A 22,493-nucleotide genomic window follows, 5' to 3' on the forward strand; every position below is an offset into this window, starting at 1 on the left:
CTGAAGATACCTATGGCAGGTCACAGCAGCTGTTTGCAGAACTCATAAGCCCTCATTTCAACCTCTGCACACATAACCACGCAGCCTCCCCATAGCTCTGAAACAAGCATGCTGTACAAAGCAGATTGAATGAAAGAAAACAAACAAAAAAATCAATCCACTTCAAGCAAATTCAAGAAGTTGTTTCAAAAAATTGTTGGGAATATTTTTTCCCCCTACATTAAAAAAAAAAAGTTGACAGTCCAACAGAAAAACAACTTCTCTGCAGTATTCTAAGCAAGTTGGACTTTACAATACATACATTTGGACATTTTACCACATAAAGACTGCAAGCTCCAACAGGGAGCAGTAATGGTACAGGAAAAGGGTGAAAATTATCTTTGTATATGTATTTTCAGAAGTTTCTACAAGTGACTAAGGGTTTTAGCACAATGTTTCAGGGCACTGCTTGCGGGCAGGACTCCTCTGCTGCTGATCTCACCTTCAGCTTTACGTTCATCATTTCCTGTTTAACATCCTGGACTGGGAAACAGCTGGAACATGTGAAACCTCATTTCAACACTACCGATTAATATAGTGTACACAGATGAATGGAAACCCTTTCCAAATATCTTAATAAAATTTGTTTCATTCTTTGGTTCTACCACCCTAATCATATTTTCCTATTCTGGAATCACGTTTGCACTACTTACTGTAAAAATTAATGTTAAGCCACCATTAATTCAAAAGGTCATTTCAAGGCTACTTTAATCAAAATTATTCAAAAATGTTCTCCTCTGCTGACATTAATGATTCTATGATTCTAATGATACTCCTAGAGGATTTGGTATGTAATAGATATGAAGCTGACTGCAAAAGCAAAGCGGCACTTTCCAAGTCCTTCCTGGAGCGCTGTATTTCAATGTACCAAAAATGCTTCCAGCTACCGAGCCGATTCATTACACTAGTTTCAAAGAGATTCTCTGCCTTCGTAATATCACCATGAATATTGGGGAAACACTTTTCTTTTTCCTTCAGATTTCAAAATCTGTCTATATTGATGCATCACTGCAATATAGTGCTATGTTAAAATACTGTACTATGACACTATTACACATTATCTATCCATGCGCTTACAACTGCGTGACTTCACCAAAACTGTTACAGTTACTGCCATAAAGCCCATAAAATACCCAGCAGCTTTTGACAGGTTACTATTTGCACATTATGCATATGAGAACAAGATACAAAAAATTCACTAAAAAGATAAGACCTGGTTTTGTTCCCCTCATGACACGCCTGTTGCCCATCTATTCTTCACCCACAGTTCATCAAACGCTTGATTCTCCAACGCTGTCTTTCAGGATTAATGACATTGCTGTAATATTGTCTTTGAGGGCCCCACATGAGTCTACAGGGTAACGTGCATTGGACATCACCCCAACTGCCCATGGATTGTCAGCAAAATTTACAGATGTCCGTGTTCTTTCAGGATGCAAAAACAGACGGGCTAATGTCAGGGAAAAGGAGATTCTCACCTTAAGGGTCCTCACTGCTCAAAATTAATAGAAAACCTGCAGTAATTCTCACATTAATAAATTAATAATTCCTTAGGGAATTATTTTTAAAGTTACCTGGCAATACTTTGCTGTAAATAAGATACGTCACTAATCTCTGTTCAGTGTATAGAAACAGTACCCAAGCGAAGAGGTGTCTAAAATCAAGTTACACCTATGTCGTGCTAAACAGTTGCCATATACTCAGTATTGTAGTCAGACTTCAACTTGAAAGAGAGATCAAGAGAAACTCAAGATGAGGATCCTCATCAATCAGAACAAAAAGCCCAGGAGACTACCTCTGCAATTTGACACGTGACAGGTAATTTATTAAGTATGTTATCTGTATGTAAGGAAATTAAAGCTATCTCTGGATTTCAGACAACTGCTATTCTCAAGCAAGCAAACTAGAATTTCTACACTCAATCAGTGCAGTGATCACGTTTATTACCATGCTTTTGTTTGCAGAACAGAACATCTGTTATTAGCAATAAATACAAATAATCAGGGAAGGTATTTGAAACACAAGAACAATTTCATGAAATTTGTTCTATTTCAGAAAGAAAGAAAATCGTCCCATAAATCATCAGCTGTGACACTGAAAGCAACAACACACTTGTTGGTAAATAAAGATGTGAAAAGCAAAAAAAGAGCTTTAAAAGAAGTTTGTTTCACTTTTGTGTGGTGGTGGCAAGTCACAGGAACAACACAGAGATATGCAGAAGCATCAAGAGGGGAAATATTGGCTAAAGGGCCACTTGGTTTTGTTTATGGAACATTTAACACGAAGGAAGGAAAAATAAGAAACAAAAGCAATACTACCTGATAAATATCAGACAGGCTGCTGCTCCCCGAATCACTGGCAATGCTACATCCCGACTGGCTTGAAGGGACATGAGTCACCTGAGGATGAGGATTGTCGGTAAGATGCATCTTGGTAAGATCAGCTGGAAGCTGTAAATAAAATGGATTTGGGGAAAGGCGGGAAAAAGAAAGGGAAAAAGATGTATAAGTCTGACTGGAAGGCAAAGTTATTCATAAAACTTTTGTTAAACATTTGAATACCCATTTGTAACTTGATGTACATTTTGAGAAAAAGCTTATTTAGACTAAGCTTGCCCAGTCGTGCTTCAGATTTTATATGAGTGACAAAAAACAACGCACCTTTCCATAAAACAAAGCTCCAGCCTCTTTAGAGCTCACTGACATACACTGACAGGATTGAGAAATAGTCATGTTGGCCAAAGAGCCCACACTCTTAAACATTCGTTTATGATGCAACCCAATACGAAGCAGGATTCCTGTTTATAAATTCAGTTCATGCCTTAGTTCAAGAACAGCCTCTAGAAATCATCAATATATGTAAAAAAAAGGAAACAAAAGTTTTGGTCCATAAAATGCTATGATTTTTCTTTAGGAAAATAAGTAGTACACAGATAGATTTATAGAAGTACTATTGTACATACATGTAAAATGTACAAAGAGTGCATAATATTCTATCTGTAAATGAACACACATATGTAGACATACAGGTTTTAGTGCATGATTGAAGACCACAAACATGTTTTTCTATTGAAAAAAGTAAAAGTAGTAGCATTTTGCAGGATCAAAGCCACACAGAATACTATAAAATAGCCAGTCCTGTAATTTAGCTCCCCATCTATTTTCTGCCACATTTACACCTGGTATTTTTTAAATTTACACTCAACTATATGGTAAGAACATCGTATCAGAGAATCACAGTTTTTACGATAAAATGTATCCCACTTATAAATGATAAAATTATGCATTATTCCTTTTAAAAAATATTCTGATGAAAAAAAAAGGCCCAAACTACTCTGACAGCATCAAGTACCACGATCAAAATGAAAAGTTTCTTCTGCAAAACAAACAAAATTCCACCCAGTTGTGTCAGCCACTTGATATTCAATCCTACAAATTCAAATATAGATTTGTACAAATGTTGTTGATCCAATGTCAGCCTTATAAATACTGACTAAACTTAAGAGAAATGGAAACCAGATCTTCATTTGGAATCACGTTTTTATGTCATTTTTTTTAAAGAGCACAAGAGAAGCACTTTACCAAATACTTGTTCATGTATTTTCCAAAACCGTAAGTGGCACAGTTGGTCTCTTGAAATCTTCCCCACCCCCAGAGCAAAAGTTGAGAGCACGTCTGACACATTTAACGTAATTCTGATTATCAAAACTTTTATGGGGAACATGGGGGATGTTGTGTCATCTGTAATTCACAATGATATTCTCATTGGCAATTGCTATTCAAATCCAACCATCCTACGGGCTCTGAAAACCAGCACAGATCATTAATTGCAAAGTAACTCTGGGAACAGAAAGACTGCAAAACTATTTTCCACTATCCTAATATTTACATTATACTAGTTTTGTATTTATTTTACTTACAAAAATAAAGTATAAAATATCCAACCTGTAAATTAATACCTACTTTCACATGTATTTGGAAAAGGAGAACGTCTGAAAAGTGAGAGACTGCTAACTTTCAAAAACTCCCATAAAAAAAAAAATCCAAGCAATAGGTATAAAACAGTGAACTTGAGCCAAATACAAAGGAAACCCAGCACTTTGAAGACTATGTTTAGCCACCAAAAGCTTTCGCAGGCTGAAAAAAAATCTACTCTTGGGGTTTGAGAACAGCAAAAAGGTCAAACCACTCAGCTGACTAAACTCAATCCCGAAGCACAAAGGTGCGCTCGGCTTCTCCAGCACACGCGGCAAGAGCCGAAGTGCACTGAGATGCAACCTCTTAATGACAAGAACAAAAACATATAAAACCAAAGCAGGAAGTTTTAGTGCCTTACAGAACAAATCAACCCACACAGATTAATTACTCCCAGCTCTACAAGATTGCAGTTCTGCTGCAAATTCCTCAGCCTGTCCCTGTCTTTGTAACCTCCTGGTTCCAGCCACCAGCTCCGAGTTCAGATCCAATCAGATTTCTCTCCGTCCATGAGCAAGTCCCACACTGACTGTGGTAATACAGATACAAGGAAATCTAAGGAAATCTCCCTGCTATCCAGGTTCATAATGATTGTCAGACTTTCAGAATGGCTCCAGAAAGACAACAAGCAGGACCAAATGTGGAACCAATTCTGTGAGATTTCCCAGGATAACAAGAATCATAGAATAGTTTGGCTTGGAAGGGATCTGCTGTTTACCAAAAACTGATGCTATTGAAGCCCATTCTGGCTCAAAGACAGAGAGACACGCACACAAACTGCCACATGAAGTTTTTCTTCCCTAATTTAGTTTAAATTTTAAGATTCTTGTGATGAAGGCTGTTCTGTATATCTAGGTTGAAAAGTACTGCTGCAGCAAGACACATCTCTCAAAATAAATAAGTTGTGTATGTACTTTGAATGCTATTTTCACAAATACACATTGAAGACCAACTCCAAAACACCGCCAGACTTCCCAAAGGAGTATTTCTAATCAACTCATTAATCACTTACAACTGATCTTCATTCCCCTGCCAGCACTCGCATTCATTTCAATCACCTATGAAGCACATGGGCATATACGATGCTCCGGCTGGACTCTGCAATATGTTCTTGTAAAAAGACGTTTAATGCAGGTTAGATGCAAGGAAATACTACAATATCACTTTATATTTGAGAGAGAAAGAAGGTTTAATTGAGACAAGTGACCTTTAAAGTGCTGCTTGTCACTCTACTCCATCTCCCAAAATAAATCACAGCCTCTGTCTTCTGTGTGTCACTTTTATTACCCAAACTGATTGTTCTTTCTTTCAGAGCTCACTAAGCAGCAATACGTGGACAGGACAGCGGGCACAGGAAGGACTTGCTGGATGTGGTGGTGAAGTTGCTGAAAGTGTTATATATGACATTGTAACTCTTGGTGAATAACATTCACTTTGTATTCAACTATGATTTTTTTTTGTGGGAGAAACTTATAAACTGTTGTTATAATTGCATCAACATCTTGAAATATTATGTGTTGGGGAAACAAGTTCAAAATACAGACATTCACCTACGTCCTCGTTAGATGCTTTCAGATGCAGACGTATATACCTGCATTATCTTCTGACTAGTTGTGCACCCCAGCATCCACAGATAGGAAAACCCCAAACATCCATGAAATTCTGATAAACACTCAATACAGAAACAGACTACTTACTTGCCACCTTAAACCATCACTATTTCATTTTTTCACAAGAAAGGATAATCTGGAATTCAAGTATGAGCATATTTGATGTGCTGGCACAGCCAGTCCCTACGTCGGTGCCAGCACATCCTTGTGACTGACCTTTCCCAACAAAGAGATATTTAGCACCAAACCCCCGCTGAAATGCCGTACTGCGGTTCAGAGTTGTACATGAAAGGAAGTTAAGAAAATAGAAGTTATGCTCTGCACAGCCACCCACAGCCCTGCCCTCCCACAGAGTCTGGCAAATACTGTCGGTGATTACACCCAAAAAAATTGGAATCAACGAGGCAATTTTTAAAGAGATATTGCAATAGGAAAAAAAGAAAGAAAACAAACTAAATCCTTTGGGAGCTCGTCCTAATGGTAGCGTCAATCTGTCTGGTCACACAAAAGATGTGATGGGGCAGGGTGCTAAATAATCCCATCTAGGGTCCCTCTCCAAAAACGACCACGTTGGCGCCAACACTGACAACTGACACTGCGGCACAACTGCCAAAATCTCACGGGTTATTGAGCTTTTTCTGCATCTGATGAGTATCAGAAGTGACCCAACCAGATGACGTCCAGTTCATTTCCTCTTGGATAACAGGAAGGTAACATTCTTCAGTTTTATTACTTCACTACTCTTTCATCACCAAGACCACGCCAAATGTACAGTGAGGCAGTACTTCTCCATAGCCACAGAACACTCTGCAACAATTACAACTGCACTGACCTTTTACACATCATTTTCAAGCTATCCAGTGCAGTTGACTGAACTGCATCTCACTTGATCTCATTTGAAAGTATCTAATTTTTAAGACATCCAGTTTGGGGTGTTTGATAACCAAAGACGCAGGAAAGACAACAAAAACTGCCAGGCAACTGGAAGATGTGTGTCTGAACAGAGATTTCCCAACTAACACTAATTTTCTAAATTAGTATTTAATTTAGCTTTGCAGTAGTATTTCTATCTATACCTATAACAACACTTGCTATACAAGAAGTAATTTGCCAACTTTCTCCATGCATTAGGTCTGTAATTTTGAAATTAATTGAAGCTTAAATTCCAATACATGGTCCATTTCGCAAGCTAACAGACCATTTCTACAGGCCCCAGTCAAGTGCGTCTGCAGGGACATTTACTTCTTACGTAAACACCATTTACTCTCAGCAGTGAAGTCACACAGAATACTCATGAATTAAATTAAAAGCCAATTTTGGTATAACAGATTTTTAAGATTGCACATGCCCCGTACCACAGAGCAGATGACGTGATCTTTGACAAGATGACCACCAATTAACTCTTTCAAGAAGCACGCTAAAAACGGCTGGTAGCCTAAGGAGAACTTCCCTTTAAGTGCTCCCATGGGAGGTTTTGCTAAAAATTAAGGCTATAGAAAAGTCATTGCAGGGCTTATATAAATATAAAGGCAACCACAGAAGTTGTAAGTGAAGGCTTGTCATAGGAGTGCTAAACTGAGACTTTTGTCTTTGTACTTACCCTTCTTCCCAGGGAAAGGAATCAGAAGAACCTATCTCAGCACAGCTCGTAATGCTGTATTTCCTACATGACTTATTTTTGCATTTCCCAGTCTCTTTCCCCTATGGAAAAGCCATATCTGTGCCTTTGTACCACAAGTTTTACAAATAAATATCAGTGTTTCCTGGTACAGTTTGGATATCCGAAAAACGCATGTTGAAAAGGCATAGACAGCATGAATTTGCAAGATAGTCTTGATGGATGGACACAAGACCTATGAATTATCTTTTTCTACATGTTAAATAAGCTTCGCCATTGTGTTTCAACCTGCAGTAAGTGGCATGTTTATTAAACCTGAAACCAAGTTACTAAAGGTCTGCATAATTCTCTCAATGTATAGCATCCATTAAAAATTCAAATTAATGTAAAGAAAGGGCAATAAGGAAACAAAAGTTTTGCCTCATTATTTCATACTCCTTGATAGCAAAGTTTTTCATCAGTTTTCCGAGGCCCCTGTATGGATGTTTACAACCAATCGACCTAGTCTGGACACATCAGGAACATCAGCCTCCGAGGGAACAGTCTGTCCTTTTACAGGCTGCGTAAGCAAAATTTTATGCCCTTGGTTTTACAGATTGCCAGTAACCTTATACCTTATTTGCTTTTCTGAAGTTCCCTGAAATGTTGCCAACAAGAGTAATAATCTTCAGCACCAACACAGGGTTTTATTGCCACGAAACACCCGAGGATGAGCAGGGTCAGGGCACCCACGCCTCTGCTGTGTCACCACCACCACCACCACCCACTGCCACACCAACCCCACCAGCTCTCAGAGCCTAACAATCCCAATTTTAAGGCATATATATTTATTGTTTTGTTTACTGCTTGAGGTTTTCCATTAAGAGGTTTTCACTGTTTTAAGCTGGAACCCATTAACACACCCTTGGATCATTAACTGTGATCACATGTGGTGACCTCTGAGCTTCTGGAAATGCTCCTGCTCAGCCTCCATCGCACCCAAGTGGCTTAAGGGTTCAATTTCCCTTTCTCAGATGACACAGAAAGTCTAGACTGTTCAAAAAGCGTGTTTTCCTTCAGTTTGAAAAGTTAAACAAAAGTGCCAAATTAAAAAGACCACCTGATCACAGAGCTGAAGGGGACACAGCCCCCTGAGCCCTCTACCAGCTCCCACTTTTCGTCACTACACCCCTCCATTCCCTTTACATGCCATTACCTCTGACGCCCTTGACTCAACACCTTTCATAGAGTTAATATTAGAATGAATTAGTTCTGTCTAAACGTCTTCCTTGTAATTCCCATTTGCGCTTCCAGTCTTCGGGTTTCCCTGTTTTTTGGCGGCCCTGTTGGGAGCTTTCCCCTTACCTTTGCACTCCCATATACATCTCCAATACATTTGTGATTTCCTACAAACCAAACCCCCACCACGGCAGAGGAAAAGCTCTGCCCAGAAGCGACCAAGTGGCTCTGCTGGGCACAGCAGCACTATTGTGGATTTTGATTTAGCTCTGGTACCTCAGTAATTTCTCTGCTGGACCCCTTGCTGGCTTTACAGTCAATGCCAATCCCTTCGCCTCCAACTTGAGCAAACTCTGCATTCTGGCGTCTTTTTTGCTGGTTGTTTTGGTGGTCTCACTACGTGCCTGCGGTTCCACTGTCGGTTTGTTCATTTTCACAAGACAACAAATTTCTTAAATGAGTTCTATTTTTCCTACCAAAACAACGCAGCAGTGCTTACTGCCACTGACATGGCAGTCAGTTTCTCACCAAGCAAACCTTTCTGTATCCCACTTTTTGCTCTCACCTACCCCATTCATTCCATCTAAAGCAAACAAACAAAAATTAATAACCACACACACACACAAAAGGAAAAAAACAAAACCTCTCAGAAATATTCTCTTGGCATCAGTAAATTACTTTAACCATCTCACCAAAACCAACTGGAAACTACCAAAACCAGCTGGAGCTCTCTGAAGTTATTTTGCAGCATTTTCATTAGCCTGCTTCCAAAGGATTTATGTACATTAACTCTGGTTTACGTTCACCTTTACAGATTAGCTCCAACTCTGCTCCAGTTAAAGAATGTTTAAAATACGCGTGGAGCTGCGGTAACGGGAGAGGAGGAAGATGCTCCTCGGAGATTCAGAAAGAGGCCACTTAAGGACCCGCAGCAAGGGGCAGCTGAGCCCGGCCGAACCGCCTGTGTCGACATCAGTCCTCAGCCAACTTAATGCAAACAAAACCATTTTCTCCTTAAAGACCACAGATGTTCCACCAGTGACACAAAGGAAGATTTCTTTAGATTTTTAAAAAGCATCAGTGATGCTTTTTGTTTTGTTTTTAGAGCGAACTGATGGATCAAATTGCCAACAGATAAAATCCTATGACCTTCAACATCATGCAGAGAAAAACGATGCCTATCCAACTAAACAAACCTTAGATCATTTTCTTTTTTCGAAATATACAAAATATGGGCTTGCTGACAATATATATTTCAATATTTGCTACAACTCACTGTCCACAGTACATACTTACTCCAGCATCATTGGTACTACAGACATGAATCTCCAAGAAACAAGGACCAAGTTGATATGATTCGTGACATCCTTATACTGCCCTCAAAACTATCCTTGTAGCCTTCCTAAAATAACCCCAGGCTTAGAAAGGAAAAAAAAAGCACAACACAAAACATCTAAAAGAATTAAAACCCCCTAGGGGCTGTTCTATGCCCCCGACAGCCAAGAGATTTTTGGTCTTCATGGCTCCTACAGCGTGTAAAAAATAAAATCCTCTCAAGTGTTACGTTTCCTTAGTTACAATAAGGTGACATGAGGACAGAATTTCAAACTAAATTCTGGTGTTGCCTTAAACCACACATGTAATGCAATTTTAATTTGGTTTTCATATGTTTAAATTATAGATTACTGCTATGCCTTAACTCATGATAATGCTAAGTGTCTGACATGCAAATACCTCTGCTTTGGAGAAGAAATGGGGACTTCAGCTGTGAAAATTCACCTGTGAAAAAATGTACCAGTATTGATGAGAGCTCCATAATACTGGGAATATCTGACATGTAAACATAAGTTGTATGTTTTACAACCACCAACTAATACAGATCAACTCTTTTCTGGTCCATGCACAGTTTAACATCTTTAAAATGTCAAGAATTGTGTTTAGTTATTATGAAAATGTAACAGGAGCGTTCAAAAAGACTTATTTTCAATGCCAAGAGTTCAAATTTCAGTGTTCTTGCCACTGAAAAATAATGTAAGACTAAAAAGAGCCTTGTCTAAATAATTATAGCAGCAACCAAGCCGTGCCAGCGGCTGGTGATGCTGTGAGCTGTGTTCCCAGGTCACCAAAGGACGGCAGCCGACGGCGGGGAGCTCTGCACCGCAGGGCACCCAAAATTCCTCATCTGCAGCCAGTTTCACCTCAGCTGAGTCAGTTATCAACTCTACCGTGGTGATAATGGCCCCTCTTTGCACATCCTCCGGCTGCTAGAAGCTGACATCACTGTAATGACATCATGCAAGTGCCACTGGGCTGCGGGGACGCAGGGAGCTCAGGGTGAGCACCTCTCAGCTCAGAGCTAAGGGGCCCTCAGGTCCTGTATATGCAGAGAAACAAAAGAGCGCCAGTCTTCCAGCTACGTTTTCTTTCTGTATTCATAAAGAAATGCATTCGTGGAAGTGAGAGGAGCAAAACAAGGTGGTCCCGAACTCGGCTGTAGCTGTAAGCAGAATTGTAACAAAGCAGGTTTAAACCAAACAAAGGAAATAAATGAACAGATAGGTGTTTATTTGTGTATTAGGAGCTGATTTCCGACAAAAACAATACTTCAGGAAAAGGCTTTTTTTTGTTGAAAAGTAGTACGATGTGTACTTGCATTTAACCTCAACGTACTATATACAGGAGTATAAGAAAATCCAAGCTTTCTAGAGTAAACAGCCACAGAGCTCATATTAAACCATTTTTATCTTGATAAACTATCAAACAAAAAGTACATTTTAAAAGTTTTGCAGAAAGTATCCTGCAAGTTGTCATTAAAAAGCCAGAGCTAAACTTTTAACTAAGTGCAAAGAAAATTGGCATTCATCAGTCCAAGCACTCACGGACCAGAATATTGAGTAACCAAGAGGCTGTGCTCCTACAAACCAACTCTGATGGGGTAACAAGGCAATCCTTCTGTTGCAGGGGATGGAGGAGAGAAAAAGATCAATAAATGTAGAAAAGGAGAGACCATAAATATGCTGAGGAACTGGCTGAAAACTCCAAAAAATTCAAAAGAGGGCTCAATCACACAAACCAAAGTTCAGAGAAGGGAAGAAAACAGTCAGGAAGCAGACTGGAGGAATTCACCTACTGCACACAGACCAAGAAAAGAAAGCAAAGGATCAGCTAGTCATCCTGAAAACATTTAAAATTCGTACTACCAGGGCTATGTTCCATGTAAGTTCATTAGCAGAGACAAGGACGACATCGAATCCAATCAAGGACACACTATCCAAGCTCTGCTTTTCTTCTGAGGAGCTGAAAATACTCTCTAATTGCATGAAGGTTTCAACTCAAGATCTGGGAGACCAAACTGATACCCCCTGGAATCAGAAGATGGTGTTACACTGATTTTAGTTACGGATAACTAAAACTTGCATCACATGTCCCTGTGAGACAACAGCAGAAATAGGAATGGGACTGAAAAATGACTCTGAGTCTTCCGCTCTGACCCAAACACGAACTTGTACCAAGCAAACGTATCTTGTTATTATGCTCAGCATTATTAGATTTTTACTAAACAGCAGAAAGAGAAGAAGAACACAGAAGCCCAGAGAAAATAAATTACTGTCTACGGTCATAAGACAAGTTTAACATGCACCTGGGATCTTAAATGAAACTGTTTTCCTTCAGGAACAAACATTTTAGAAGCTTAGATGTTAATTCAAACCCCCTTATTTTCTATAAAAAGCATCCCTTTTTAAATATCCTCTACAGATACATTATCCAACCACTTCATATTTTCCCCATCAGACCCTCCTGCTACACAAATGTGTATGCATTCTAGGCCTGGGAAATTGTTAGGATGTGCATAAAATTTCTATTACAGGAGAACCATATACATCTAAACCGTTACGTTTAGAGCTTTCTTTCACAGTGACTTCATAATGCATCTATGTTTAAGAGTCTAATACCACAAAGTGTGTTACAGGCAATTTAACAGACACTGAGAAAGTTACGGCCAGAATTACAAAGATTATCAGAATCTTGCTGAGATACATTAGAAATATTTATTTTTTTTGCCTTAAAATATTGCATTGGTATCAGAGGAATTTAGTTTCATATCAGCGGAATGCCTCTTGTCCTTGCGAACAGAAGCAGATCTCCACAAGACCAATGCAAAGTCCTCTAACCTTCATCCTCCTCTGGAGCGGCAGCGGCTTGACAGCCAGGGCTGCTTTGATCCCTGCTCTCCACACTCCTCGCTGCTCAGCATATTCACCATGTTTGCATAAAGACACCTGCATCTATTTATCTCTTCTTTTTCTTTTTTTTTTCTCTTATTTTAATTAGTCTATCATTCCACAAAGTGTACAGGCAAACACCATTTCTTCTCATGCGGGATTCTGCCTCTGTCCTGGTACATCCAGACAAAACTGACAGAGGAACGACCATCATCTTTCTGCAAAGGAGATGGTGATTTCTGTTGGACACATTTCCACGTATCAGCAGTCTTGAGAAATAACGCTGAGTTCTAAAAGAGCCTGCACAGAAGGGCCAAAAAGCTTGTACAGCTCATCTTCGAGTGCAATGCAGAAATTCATAACCTCAGAGGTCTCTGTCTCAGTTTGTCCTCCCTTCATGCAGCAAAGAGATTGCATCCATTACTTTACAGATGTCTAGCCCATCTCTTTTACTTTCAGAATCCAAAAGCAGTGGAGTTTCTGGGAGATGAGGGGTGCACGTAATGCAGACTGGTGTGTGCAATGCAAACTGGTGTGCGCAATGCAAACTGGTGTGCGCAATGCAAACTGGTGTGCGCAATGCAAACTGGTGTGGACAATTCTGGGGCTCGGAAAATCTCTACCAGGAGGTGACGGAGCTCCTAAAGCTGCTTCTCCCGTGGGTCACTCGCAGGCAAATTAACCTGCTCAGTAAAGGTTAACCTTCCCAAGTGTTCTCCTTTACATACCTTCACGAAAGCTTACCTTTCTGATTAGTCATCTGAAACATTACTTCATTTTGCTATGATTACAAAGATGTATCATTATGCTGGCACATTTGGAACAGTTATAATTACAACTGAGTCAAGAGCCCATTTTCAGACTATTGTCCTATACTAGTTTAAAAGCAACTAATTAAAAAAAATTCTGGGACAGTTATCTATACAAATCTAGGAAATTTTGAATTTAATCACTGAGAAAGTAAATGAAAAATTAGATGTTCACTGCTCTATGGCAAGAAATGTTTCTAGTTTCAAAATAGGATCATAAAATACATTATCAACTTAAAAGTTATAAGCTTGCATATTTAAAACACTGACATCAGTTATTTTGCTATAATGTTTTATTATAAAACACCTGTCACAGAAACAGATTTGTGGTACAAAGCTCAGCTAAAACCAAAATGGAACAAACTTGGATATAATTCAGCTCATCAGTGTATTTAGTCCTATGCACATTTCTCCTCACAGTTGCAGAACATCCTGGACATATTAGTATAAAAGTTTGTGGGGCTCTGCAAGAGTTTTGGGGGGCTTTGTGGGGTTTTGTAGAAGGGCATTAGAGGTGCTTTTAAAGATAAAGAACTTTTACCTATGGATTGGATTGCAAAACTAGTTAATCAGATTGTATTAGCCATTTAAAAAAAAAAAAAGGAAAGAGAAAAACTCTTCTCCCCCCCCAACACTTTATACCATTTTATTTATGAATACTAAATGACTGAATAAATGGCTTGACTGGTACGGCAGCAATCCACTGGGTATCATCCAAAGAGCTGATACAGGGGGTCAAAAGCTTTATGATTGTTTTTTTACTATTATCTTACCCCTGCCAAACCCTTATCCGAGCACAGGGCTGCTTTTCTGTGGTTCCTTACTTTGGCCCAAACTCTACAGGAAGAGCAATCTCAGCTCAAGTACTAACGTGACTAAGCATTCCCATTTTTTAAGCAATATTACACATTCAGACCTCCTCAATAAGAGTGGTGCAGGTAAGCCGAGCTTAAGTAAACTGATCCTTTCATATGTAATGTCTACAGAGTAGGAAGGGAAGAAAGTGAAGGGGTCTACATGGAGATGGAGACACGGATGATGATACAAACAGGCCAACGTTCGCCAGCAGCATCTCTAAGGTGAGGAGCCGCAACTACCTGGTTGAGCCCTTCAAGGCAACGGGTACCAGCAGCTCCGCTTTCCCTGGTGACGGGGTGGATTCAGCACACTGAAACAGGCAACATTCAGCCACACGTACACCCACCGATTTACACATTGATTTTGACAACGCCATACGGAGACCCCAAAGCTCAGCATTTTTGCCCCCATACACCATGAGCTTCCATTTATATTTTATCAGTAAAAACAACAAAAAAACCCCACCCTGCACAGGGACTCCATACACCCAGCTCTGCTGCTCCACACCATCACATCACTTAGACTCTAAACTTTTTGGGACCAAAGTCAAGACTAAATTCCTTGCTCCAAAGTCAGTGTCGTATCTCGTGATGTCAAGAGCAGAAGGGTTTTGCCTTCAAACCCTGCCAGCTTTCACATGCAAGAAAGTTGCACCATCTTTATTCTAGCATGTATGAGCTGCAATATGAATACAAACTTGTAATAAATAATAAATAATAATGAATATATGCCCAGCCTCAGGTTTATAAGGCAATTCCTGTGTCTTGGGTGACTACTCCTTGGCAGTAGTATTAATAAAACATCAGCAACTCAGCTAATTTTCTGAACAAGCATATCGAATAGTAAGAGTCTGACAAACACTGTATTTTTTTATTTCTTTAAAGGCTTTTATCTCAATAGGTAGGTTTAGCTCGAATGTTCTAGATGTCATTACCTCCTTTAAGAGAAACACCCTTCCCTCCCCAGTTTCTGCATCTTCAGACACGCAAAATAATTTGTGTCCTTTAAAGCTAATTGTAATTACATAGTTCAGCTAAATAATTAACCAATTCCACAACGCTGCACAAAGGAAACAACCAGTACAGCGTCATACAGCTTGAAAATTAGAACAGTGGGTTTGTATTCCAATATTTTCAAGTTAGCAAAATATGCAAGCAGTCACAAAAATGTCACACATCAGTAATACTTGCTTCATATTTATAGGCTAAAAAGCAAGCTTTACACATTTCATAAGCAAATGCCATTTTTTATACCTCCTGTTAATTTGTAAGCTATTCGTATAGAAAACAATTCCAAGATTTCAAGGTCCCCCCTTCCCGTTTAGAAATGATTCCAGCAGAACAGTCCACGCACAGCCCCGAGTGCAGCATCTCATCCGAGCAGCACTCGGGGTTTGAGAACTGAACATTCAAACAGCACCACGGTTGTCAATACATGCCAGAGAAATGCAACACAGACAAAAATCTTACTTACTTTGGAGGCCCACGGTTGCAGGCAGTTGGCATAACATCGAACCAGAAAAGCCATTTCTTAGGCTGGGGGGAAAAAAGTTTCCTTTCTCAAAGAAATGCCACAGAAAAATAAATATGGAGTAAAATCCCTTCTGGATTCTCTTTAAAAATCATAAACCAAAGCAGCAAATGTACATGTATGCAACTTCTCAGGCTTGAATTTCACACTGAATTCGATTACAGCTTCCACTAGATCTGAGGAGTTTTCAGTATTGCAGTGAGTTAGCAGCAGCAGCAGCAATTCCTATAAAAATGTTCCGGTTTTAACAAGCACATAAATTCAAATCAAAATGTTTCCTAGCTTTTAAAATACAAATATCCATACGTTCCCCCAGGCAAGAGGCATGTACCCAAAAACTGCTGCTAAAATTGAATTAATTCTGAAATGGATTAGAACTGCAGGTTAAAGCAACAATACATTAAAAGGTGAGATATCAATTCTTCAAATTCCTTTTTCCTCTTCACTAAAATGCATTTACAAGTGGCTTATCTTCGGGTCCACTTTTCAGAAACTTCACGTTCACATTATAGATGAAATTTTGCAGAGGTTCTTCAGCATCTTAGGCGATTCAGGAATCCCACACCCTGGCTATTAAAGTTTCTTCTTTATACTCTTGTCCATCATAACTGCAAAAATTGAATTAGTGTCCAGATTGTAGCTCCAGGATATATGCTCTAACAGGTTTGCACTGTGGAATGTATTAAAAGCCTCTGCGATACAAAACCTTTCTTCTTTTGCCCCCCCTTCCTTTTTTTTAATGCAGTTTACAACTCTGCAGTGTTGCTTAGTATTCTAATGCATCAGTCAGATACCCCGGTTAATCCACGCCTAGCTTCTCCAATTAAAACATTTCTGTAATGCACAACGAACCAGTACGTCCATAGCTACAGCAAGCCTGGCTGCTGGAGTCCTAATTCCTACTATCTTTGCTGGCTTCTCAGCAGCTCCCTCAGGAGAAGCTCCCATCGATTGGATGCTCCGCAGCAAGATGAAATATCTAATAAGGAGGAAAGAGAGTGGGAGGGGAAGGGAGCTAAAAGGATGACATCACCTGGATAGAAAGCCTTTAGAAACTGCATTAGATCAATTGGCTACTGTATCTGCAGATGCAGCCAACAGAGCATCTTTACTGACCTAATATAAACACACATATCGGTACAACTGCTCAGCAAAACACCCCTGCTCCACATTATATTTTATTTCATTTTATGATCTCTTAATGCATATACTCTGAATATTTTTATAATTTTTTTTTAAATCTCTTGTATCTATTAACACTTTAAACAGCATTTAGGTGGATTATTTCTCATCTTTGCATTCAAATTTATAAATATCTAAAATAAATATCTGCAGGCATTCACATGCATGCACACACGATACACCCATAACCAGTGCACAATAAATAATTTCTGCTTCTGTGTATGTATGTCACACAAAAGCCTCAACATTTTTATCTCATCCTATACACTCATTAGGAGATTTCTGTCTAGAATGGGTAGAAAATTTCTTATTGCAAGGTGATGTTTTTAATTCTCATAATTTTAGTGATTTTGAAACCATGGTAAAAGTTTTGGTGGGTGGGGTTCCTCCCCCCCCCCCAAAATCAGGACTAATTCTGTTTCTAAACAAAATTGCCTTAATTCTGCAGTAGTCACTTCCATAATTTATTTTTGCAAGTAAAACCTGAGATATTTGCAAGCAGCTTAGTATCCTGGATGGCAGCCCAGCCTGCTGGAGAGCTGCTCCGAGGAAGCACCTACGAGATCCCCCACCCTGGAGCTGGGGCCGCTGTGATGGTTTCAGTTCCTCGAAGGCAAATGACTTAGAAGGGTGGAATGTCTGGAGGAGAAAGGTGGGGGGGGACAGAGGGTGCTGCTTCTATCAAAGCCATTATTTAGTATTCTGGATCATTTATTTCATCTGCAAGAAGGGACACTCACTGTTTCCGTTTTCCTCTCTTTGGAAAGGATTTTCATTGCCATGTGTCTCATTATGCCCAGTTTGCATCAGACTCAAAGGTAATTCTCTAAATCCAGGCCCTGCTGGCCATCCAGCAGAGGAGCTTCCATGAGTGGCCTGGTGGCAGCAAGGGCCAAAAATCCACTTTTTTGTTTGCTTGCTTATCCTTAAATACTAAACCAGGTGGTTTGAGGCCAAACCCAAAGTTCTTTTTCATCTACCGTGCCAAGGGGCAGATGGAAGAAGACTCTTACATTTTGGAAGTCAAGCTGCACCAAGGGGACACCGCACCCCATGTCAAACCACAGGCTCCTTCCAGCAGTCCTACCGAAGTTGAATTCTTCCCGGGATATAACCCAGGTTTGTGACGGGAGTTGCACTTTAACTAAGAAAAAACCTTCCCCTAGCACCTTCCAAAATTGCCTTAAAAAAAAAATAAATAAAAAGGTATTGATGTCTCAATTAACCTCTATCAAACAATGGAAATAATAACAGATTTAACCAGGCTTCATAAATACTATTTGGTTTAGTTTGTATTAAAACATAAAAGCAAAACTGAACTTCATTTCTGCACTTGCAAAATTCGCAAACTCAAAGTCATTTCATTTTTAAAAGCTGAAAGAATTTTAGATAATTACTTCAGATTTTTAAAATGCACTACAGCAGCTGTACAAATAGCTGTTTCTTGTACTGTTCCTCAATACTGAACAATAGCCTACATATGTCAGCCTCCCCTTCCATACAACTGTACTGCATCTTTTCTAATAATTCACAAAATTGCATTCAAAACCACCTTAAAAATCTAATATAATGCCACAATGATAAATCTTCAGCAGCAATGAACACCCAAATACTTCTATGCAGCGTTACCTGTATTATAGTTACCACCATCACAATTTATATCAAGGAGAAAAGCAAATCCACCCAGCTAAAGGAAACCTCTCCCTGCCTGCACACACACCGCCAGCACCAACATTGACATTCACCTCCCAGCCGCATTTTAAACCGCTGCATTCTGCATTAAATCCCATCCACTACAGACTACAGCGCAGCTGCCATATTTTACAGCTCCTGTAAACACCAGCTCAATAATGGGAATAAAATTCTATTTCCTTCTAGTTTTGCCTTTAAGTGCAGATGACATCATCGCTCTGCCGCTCCGCCAATGAGCGCGGCCGCGGGGTCCCGGGGGGCTGCGACCAGCCCTGCGCCCCAGCCCGAGCGGGGAAAACCTGACCTACTTCCACCGCCCAGCTTTTGGGGCATCCCCCCACCCATCGCTGGGTTGGGTTGGGTTTGTTTTTCTTTTTTCTCCTCCTTTATGTTTTTTTGTCTTTCCTTAAACACACACGTTTCTGCAGCCCCAGCCCCCTGCTGCACAAAGCTGTAAGTTTTTATAAATTGTCTGCTTAAAGGGCAAATCTCAAAACTAAAGCAACTGAGATGAATAAACAAAGAAATAAAAAAAACCCAAACAAACAAAAAATCCCAAACAACAACAATAAACCCCCCCAAAAAAGATACAAAAGCTGCTCCATAGTGATCATGAGAAAAATACTTATGAAGAACTGCAGCATTGGGTAGAGTCACAAACAATACATCACCGGTCTTATTTCAAGCCAGATTCTAAGTTTTTAGAGAATCTTAAGGAAAAAAGCCCTTCAGCCTACAACCTCTGAATTAAAGGTGGTCTTTGTTTTTTAACACCAATTTCTTTCCATGTTTGAAATATCACTCTATACGTTTCTATGCATCATATTCCCTTTATCCTCCCATAACACTGTCTGAATCCCCCGACTGTTAAATAAATCTGCATGTTCTAATTGTCTAACAAGTTACTGAAAAACGAGATGCTTTTAAAAGGACAGTAAGGCCTTTCATAATTTAAATGCACGTTCAGTTTAGCAGGATTAGGGTCTCCTCTCATTTAAGAACACTTCAAATTGAAGTTCTGCAAAAGCAGAGCGCACTCGTGGCCGGCGGAACCCCCCCCACCCCCAGCAGCACCACTTTTTCCTGATTAATCAGAGAAAGAAAAGCCCATTGTGCAGCACCAGAGGGGAGGAAGGGGCGCTGGTCTCAAAGCCATCATGGCACTGGCTGAACAGGCAGAAGAAACCGCCGAGGTGCCAGCGAGCCGAGGGGCCTGGGTCTGAGCAGGTACCTTAATTTGCACTCCCCCCTCGTGAATAGAGCAGCTAAGGTAGAGCATCCAGCCTCCAAGCCCTGGCTGGGGGCTGGGGAAGGAGAGCAGCTGCTTGGAAAGCAATCTGTCATTGCACACACTCAGGCAAAGATGTTTCAGGCTACAATAATTCATTTTAATACAGTTTTGCGAGTGGGAATTGCCAAACACAACGGCGTAATGCAGAAATATTTTAGTATTAAGGGCACCTTGCATCAAGAGGTGATTTCAATATATTTGAGTACTTTAAATGTTTTTTTGGGAGGTGGGGAGCGTGGGGGCAGCAGCAGAGGCAGCTGCAGCGGGAGCTGGATGCAGCCCCTGCTCCGCTGGCACAGCTCGCTCAATTCTGTGTCACTGTGGAATGTTTCTCCAATTTCTCCCCCACTTAACTTAAGCATCTCATATGAATCACTGTATTTTCATGGCAAGGGTTAGCCCCTCATAAAGGCTTCTCAGGAATTCCTGTTTAAAGGGGGGGGAAAAAAATACAACTCTCCACCCTTTTCCTGACCCTTTTAGCAGGCAGAGGCAAGGAAATGAGGACTGGCAGCTCCCCTTCAGGGTGACATTACATGGTGCAAACGCATGCTTAGGTCTGTGGCTTTCCACGGTAGCACTTACTAACAGGCTGGAGAAAAATCCTACCGAAAGATCTGTAGGACTCGTAAGTGGTATGAAAACACGATCCATCCTAAGGGAAGGAGGGAGGGAGAGCAGGAGGGAGCGGGAGAGGGAGGGCAGAGACTGTCATCATCCCTGAAGTGATGTAAGCTTCTAAATATAGCACCAGCAATACAGAGGAACAATAAAGAGGCACCATGGATTCAATTTCTCCATTGCTTTCGCACTACCTCAACCATCTTTCTTCAGCTGTTGTGTTAAGCACGGAAAGGTCACCTCCTATTTGTAGTGATTCAGATTTATATGGTTTATAATACTTTCTTAAATATATTTATAAATTACAGCGCTCTCCTGCAGATCTGACTGTTGGTGCAGACGCTCTGCAGAGTCGGGCAGCAGCATGATCAGCATTGGAAACAGGGACAGGGCCAGCACAGGGGGAAGGGGACAGTCCCCTCTACTACAGACTCAAACAAAAAGCTCATTTCTATGGTTTGAACCGAGATGATTCATATCAGGCTCCTCCCTTCCTTCCTGACATCTCATTTTGGGCAAGGGGTGGAGAAGTTTGGGAGAGTACACAACCCAAAACTCCCTGGTGATGAGAAGAAGTGGGCACCAACCCCAGAAGGGTCAGTTTGTGGGACTGAATCCACCCAGAGATACAGAAATGACAAACTCTCTAATGGCTTTATACTGAAAGAGGGTAGGTTTACATTAGTTATAAGGAACAAAATCTTCACCGTGAGGGTGATGAGACACTGGCCCAGGTTGGCCAGAAAGGTGGTGGATGCCCCATCCCTGGAGACATCCCAGGCCAGGCTGGACGGGGCTCTGAGCAACCTGAGCTGGTGAAGATGTCCCTGCTCATGGCAGGGGGGGCACTGCATGAGCTGTGAAGGTTCCTTACAGCCTAAAACATCCTGCAATTCTATGAATACAGAATTTTAATCACTAAAACATTACCTTAATCTAGTCTCCATACCAAAATCACAGCCCAAACCTGATACACGCCTGACTGTAATTTCCTCAGGTGCCACCTACCTGGGAAGCCAGTTGGAGTTTCAGGTTTGGAAGCTGTAAAGCCCATCAATATATATATTCATTTTCATCCCCAAAAACCTGATATGAAAGTCAATACAAAATACAACTTTTTCTTCCCTCATTTAGAAAAACTGTATCTCAAGTTAAAATGAGCAGATTAAGATCATTTAGAACATAAGGTAACAGCACACCTCCCACAAGAAAAAGGCCTCTGATTAAATGACCTTGGGAATAACACATTAACTCCACAATCAGGTTAAAAATCATTAAAATGCCACTTCCAATATTTCTTCTGTCATTTTTCTTGAGGATTAACACCAAACTGGAAGCCTGAAAGCAAGAAGGAGGGAGGGATCTGACTCTTCCTACCAAATTTCAAAATTTTTCTCTAAGCACGTGTGATTTTGAACAGTCAACTTCCATTTAACAGTAGCCAGGGCACCCAGCTTGCGCAGTGTATGTGACACCCGTATCATCTCAGGTATGACATCTCATGAACAGCTTTTTCTCAGGAATAGACCCGTGTCTGGAGGCACCACTTTTAGACAGCAAAGTGTAAATGAACAGACTTGCCCGGACTCAGCCACAGTCCACGCACAGGAATCTTGGCTGACCCTGGATCCAGGCTGGGACCAGCCAGGCGTAGCATAGCCTGAGCTTGGGCAAGAGCGAGTAGAAGGGAGGAAAAGGCGAGTAAGTGACTGGTAAAAGTGCTCCTGAGGGGTTTACTACAAGGGTGACCAGAGCACAACGCAGGGATCCCCAAACCTGCCATGCTGGGGAGCACAGCACAGACCTCAAGCAGCTCCGCAGGGCTTCC

At 40.6% G+C, this 22,493-nt stretch overlaps 1 protein-coding gene across 6 annotated transcripts in view; it reads right to left on the reverse strand.

The window, feature by feature from the left end:
- Positions 1-22,493, reverse strand: part of RAPGEF6 (Rap guanine nucleotide exchange factor 6) — a 119,152-nt gene that overhangs the window by 42,934 nt on the left and 53,725 nt on the right. For all 6 annotated transcript variants that reach the window (XM_082064046.1, XM_082064044.1, XM_082064045.1 and 3 more), the window contains exon 7: positions 2,358-2,489. In XM_082064046.1, the coding sequence (XP_081920172.1) occupies positions 2,358-2,489 (132 nt within the window). The remainder of the gene's footprint in view (positions 1-2,357; positions 2,490-22,493) is intronic.

The sequence above is a fragment of the Streptopelia decaocto genome (assembly GCF_964273445.1).
Source record: "Streptopelia decaocto genome assembly, chromosome: 12".
NCBI lineage: Eukaryota > Metazoa > Chordata > Aves > Columbiformes > Columbidae > Streptopelia > Streptopelia decaocto.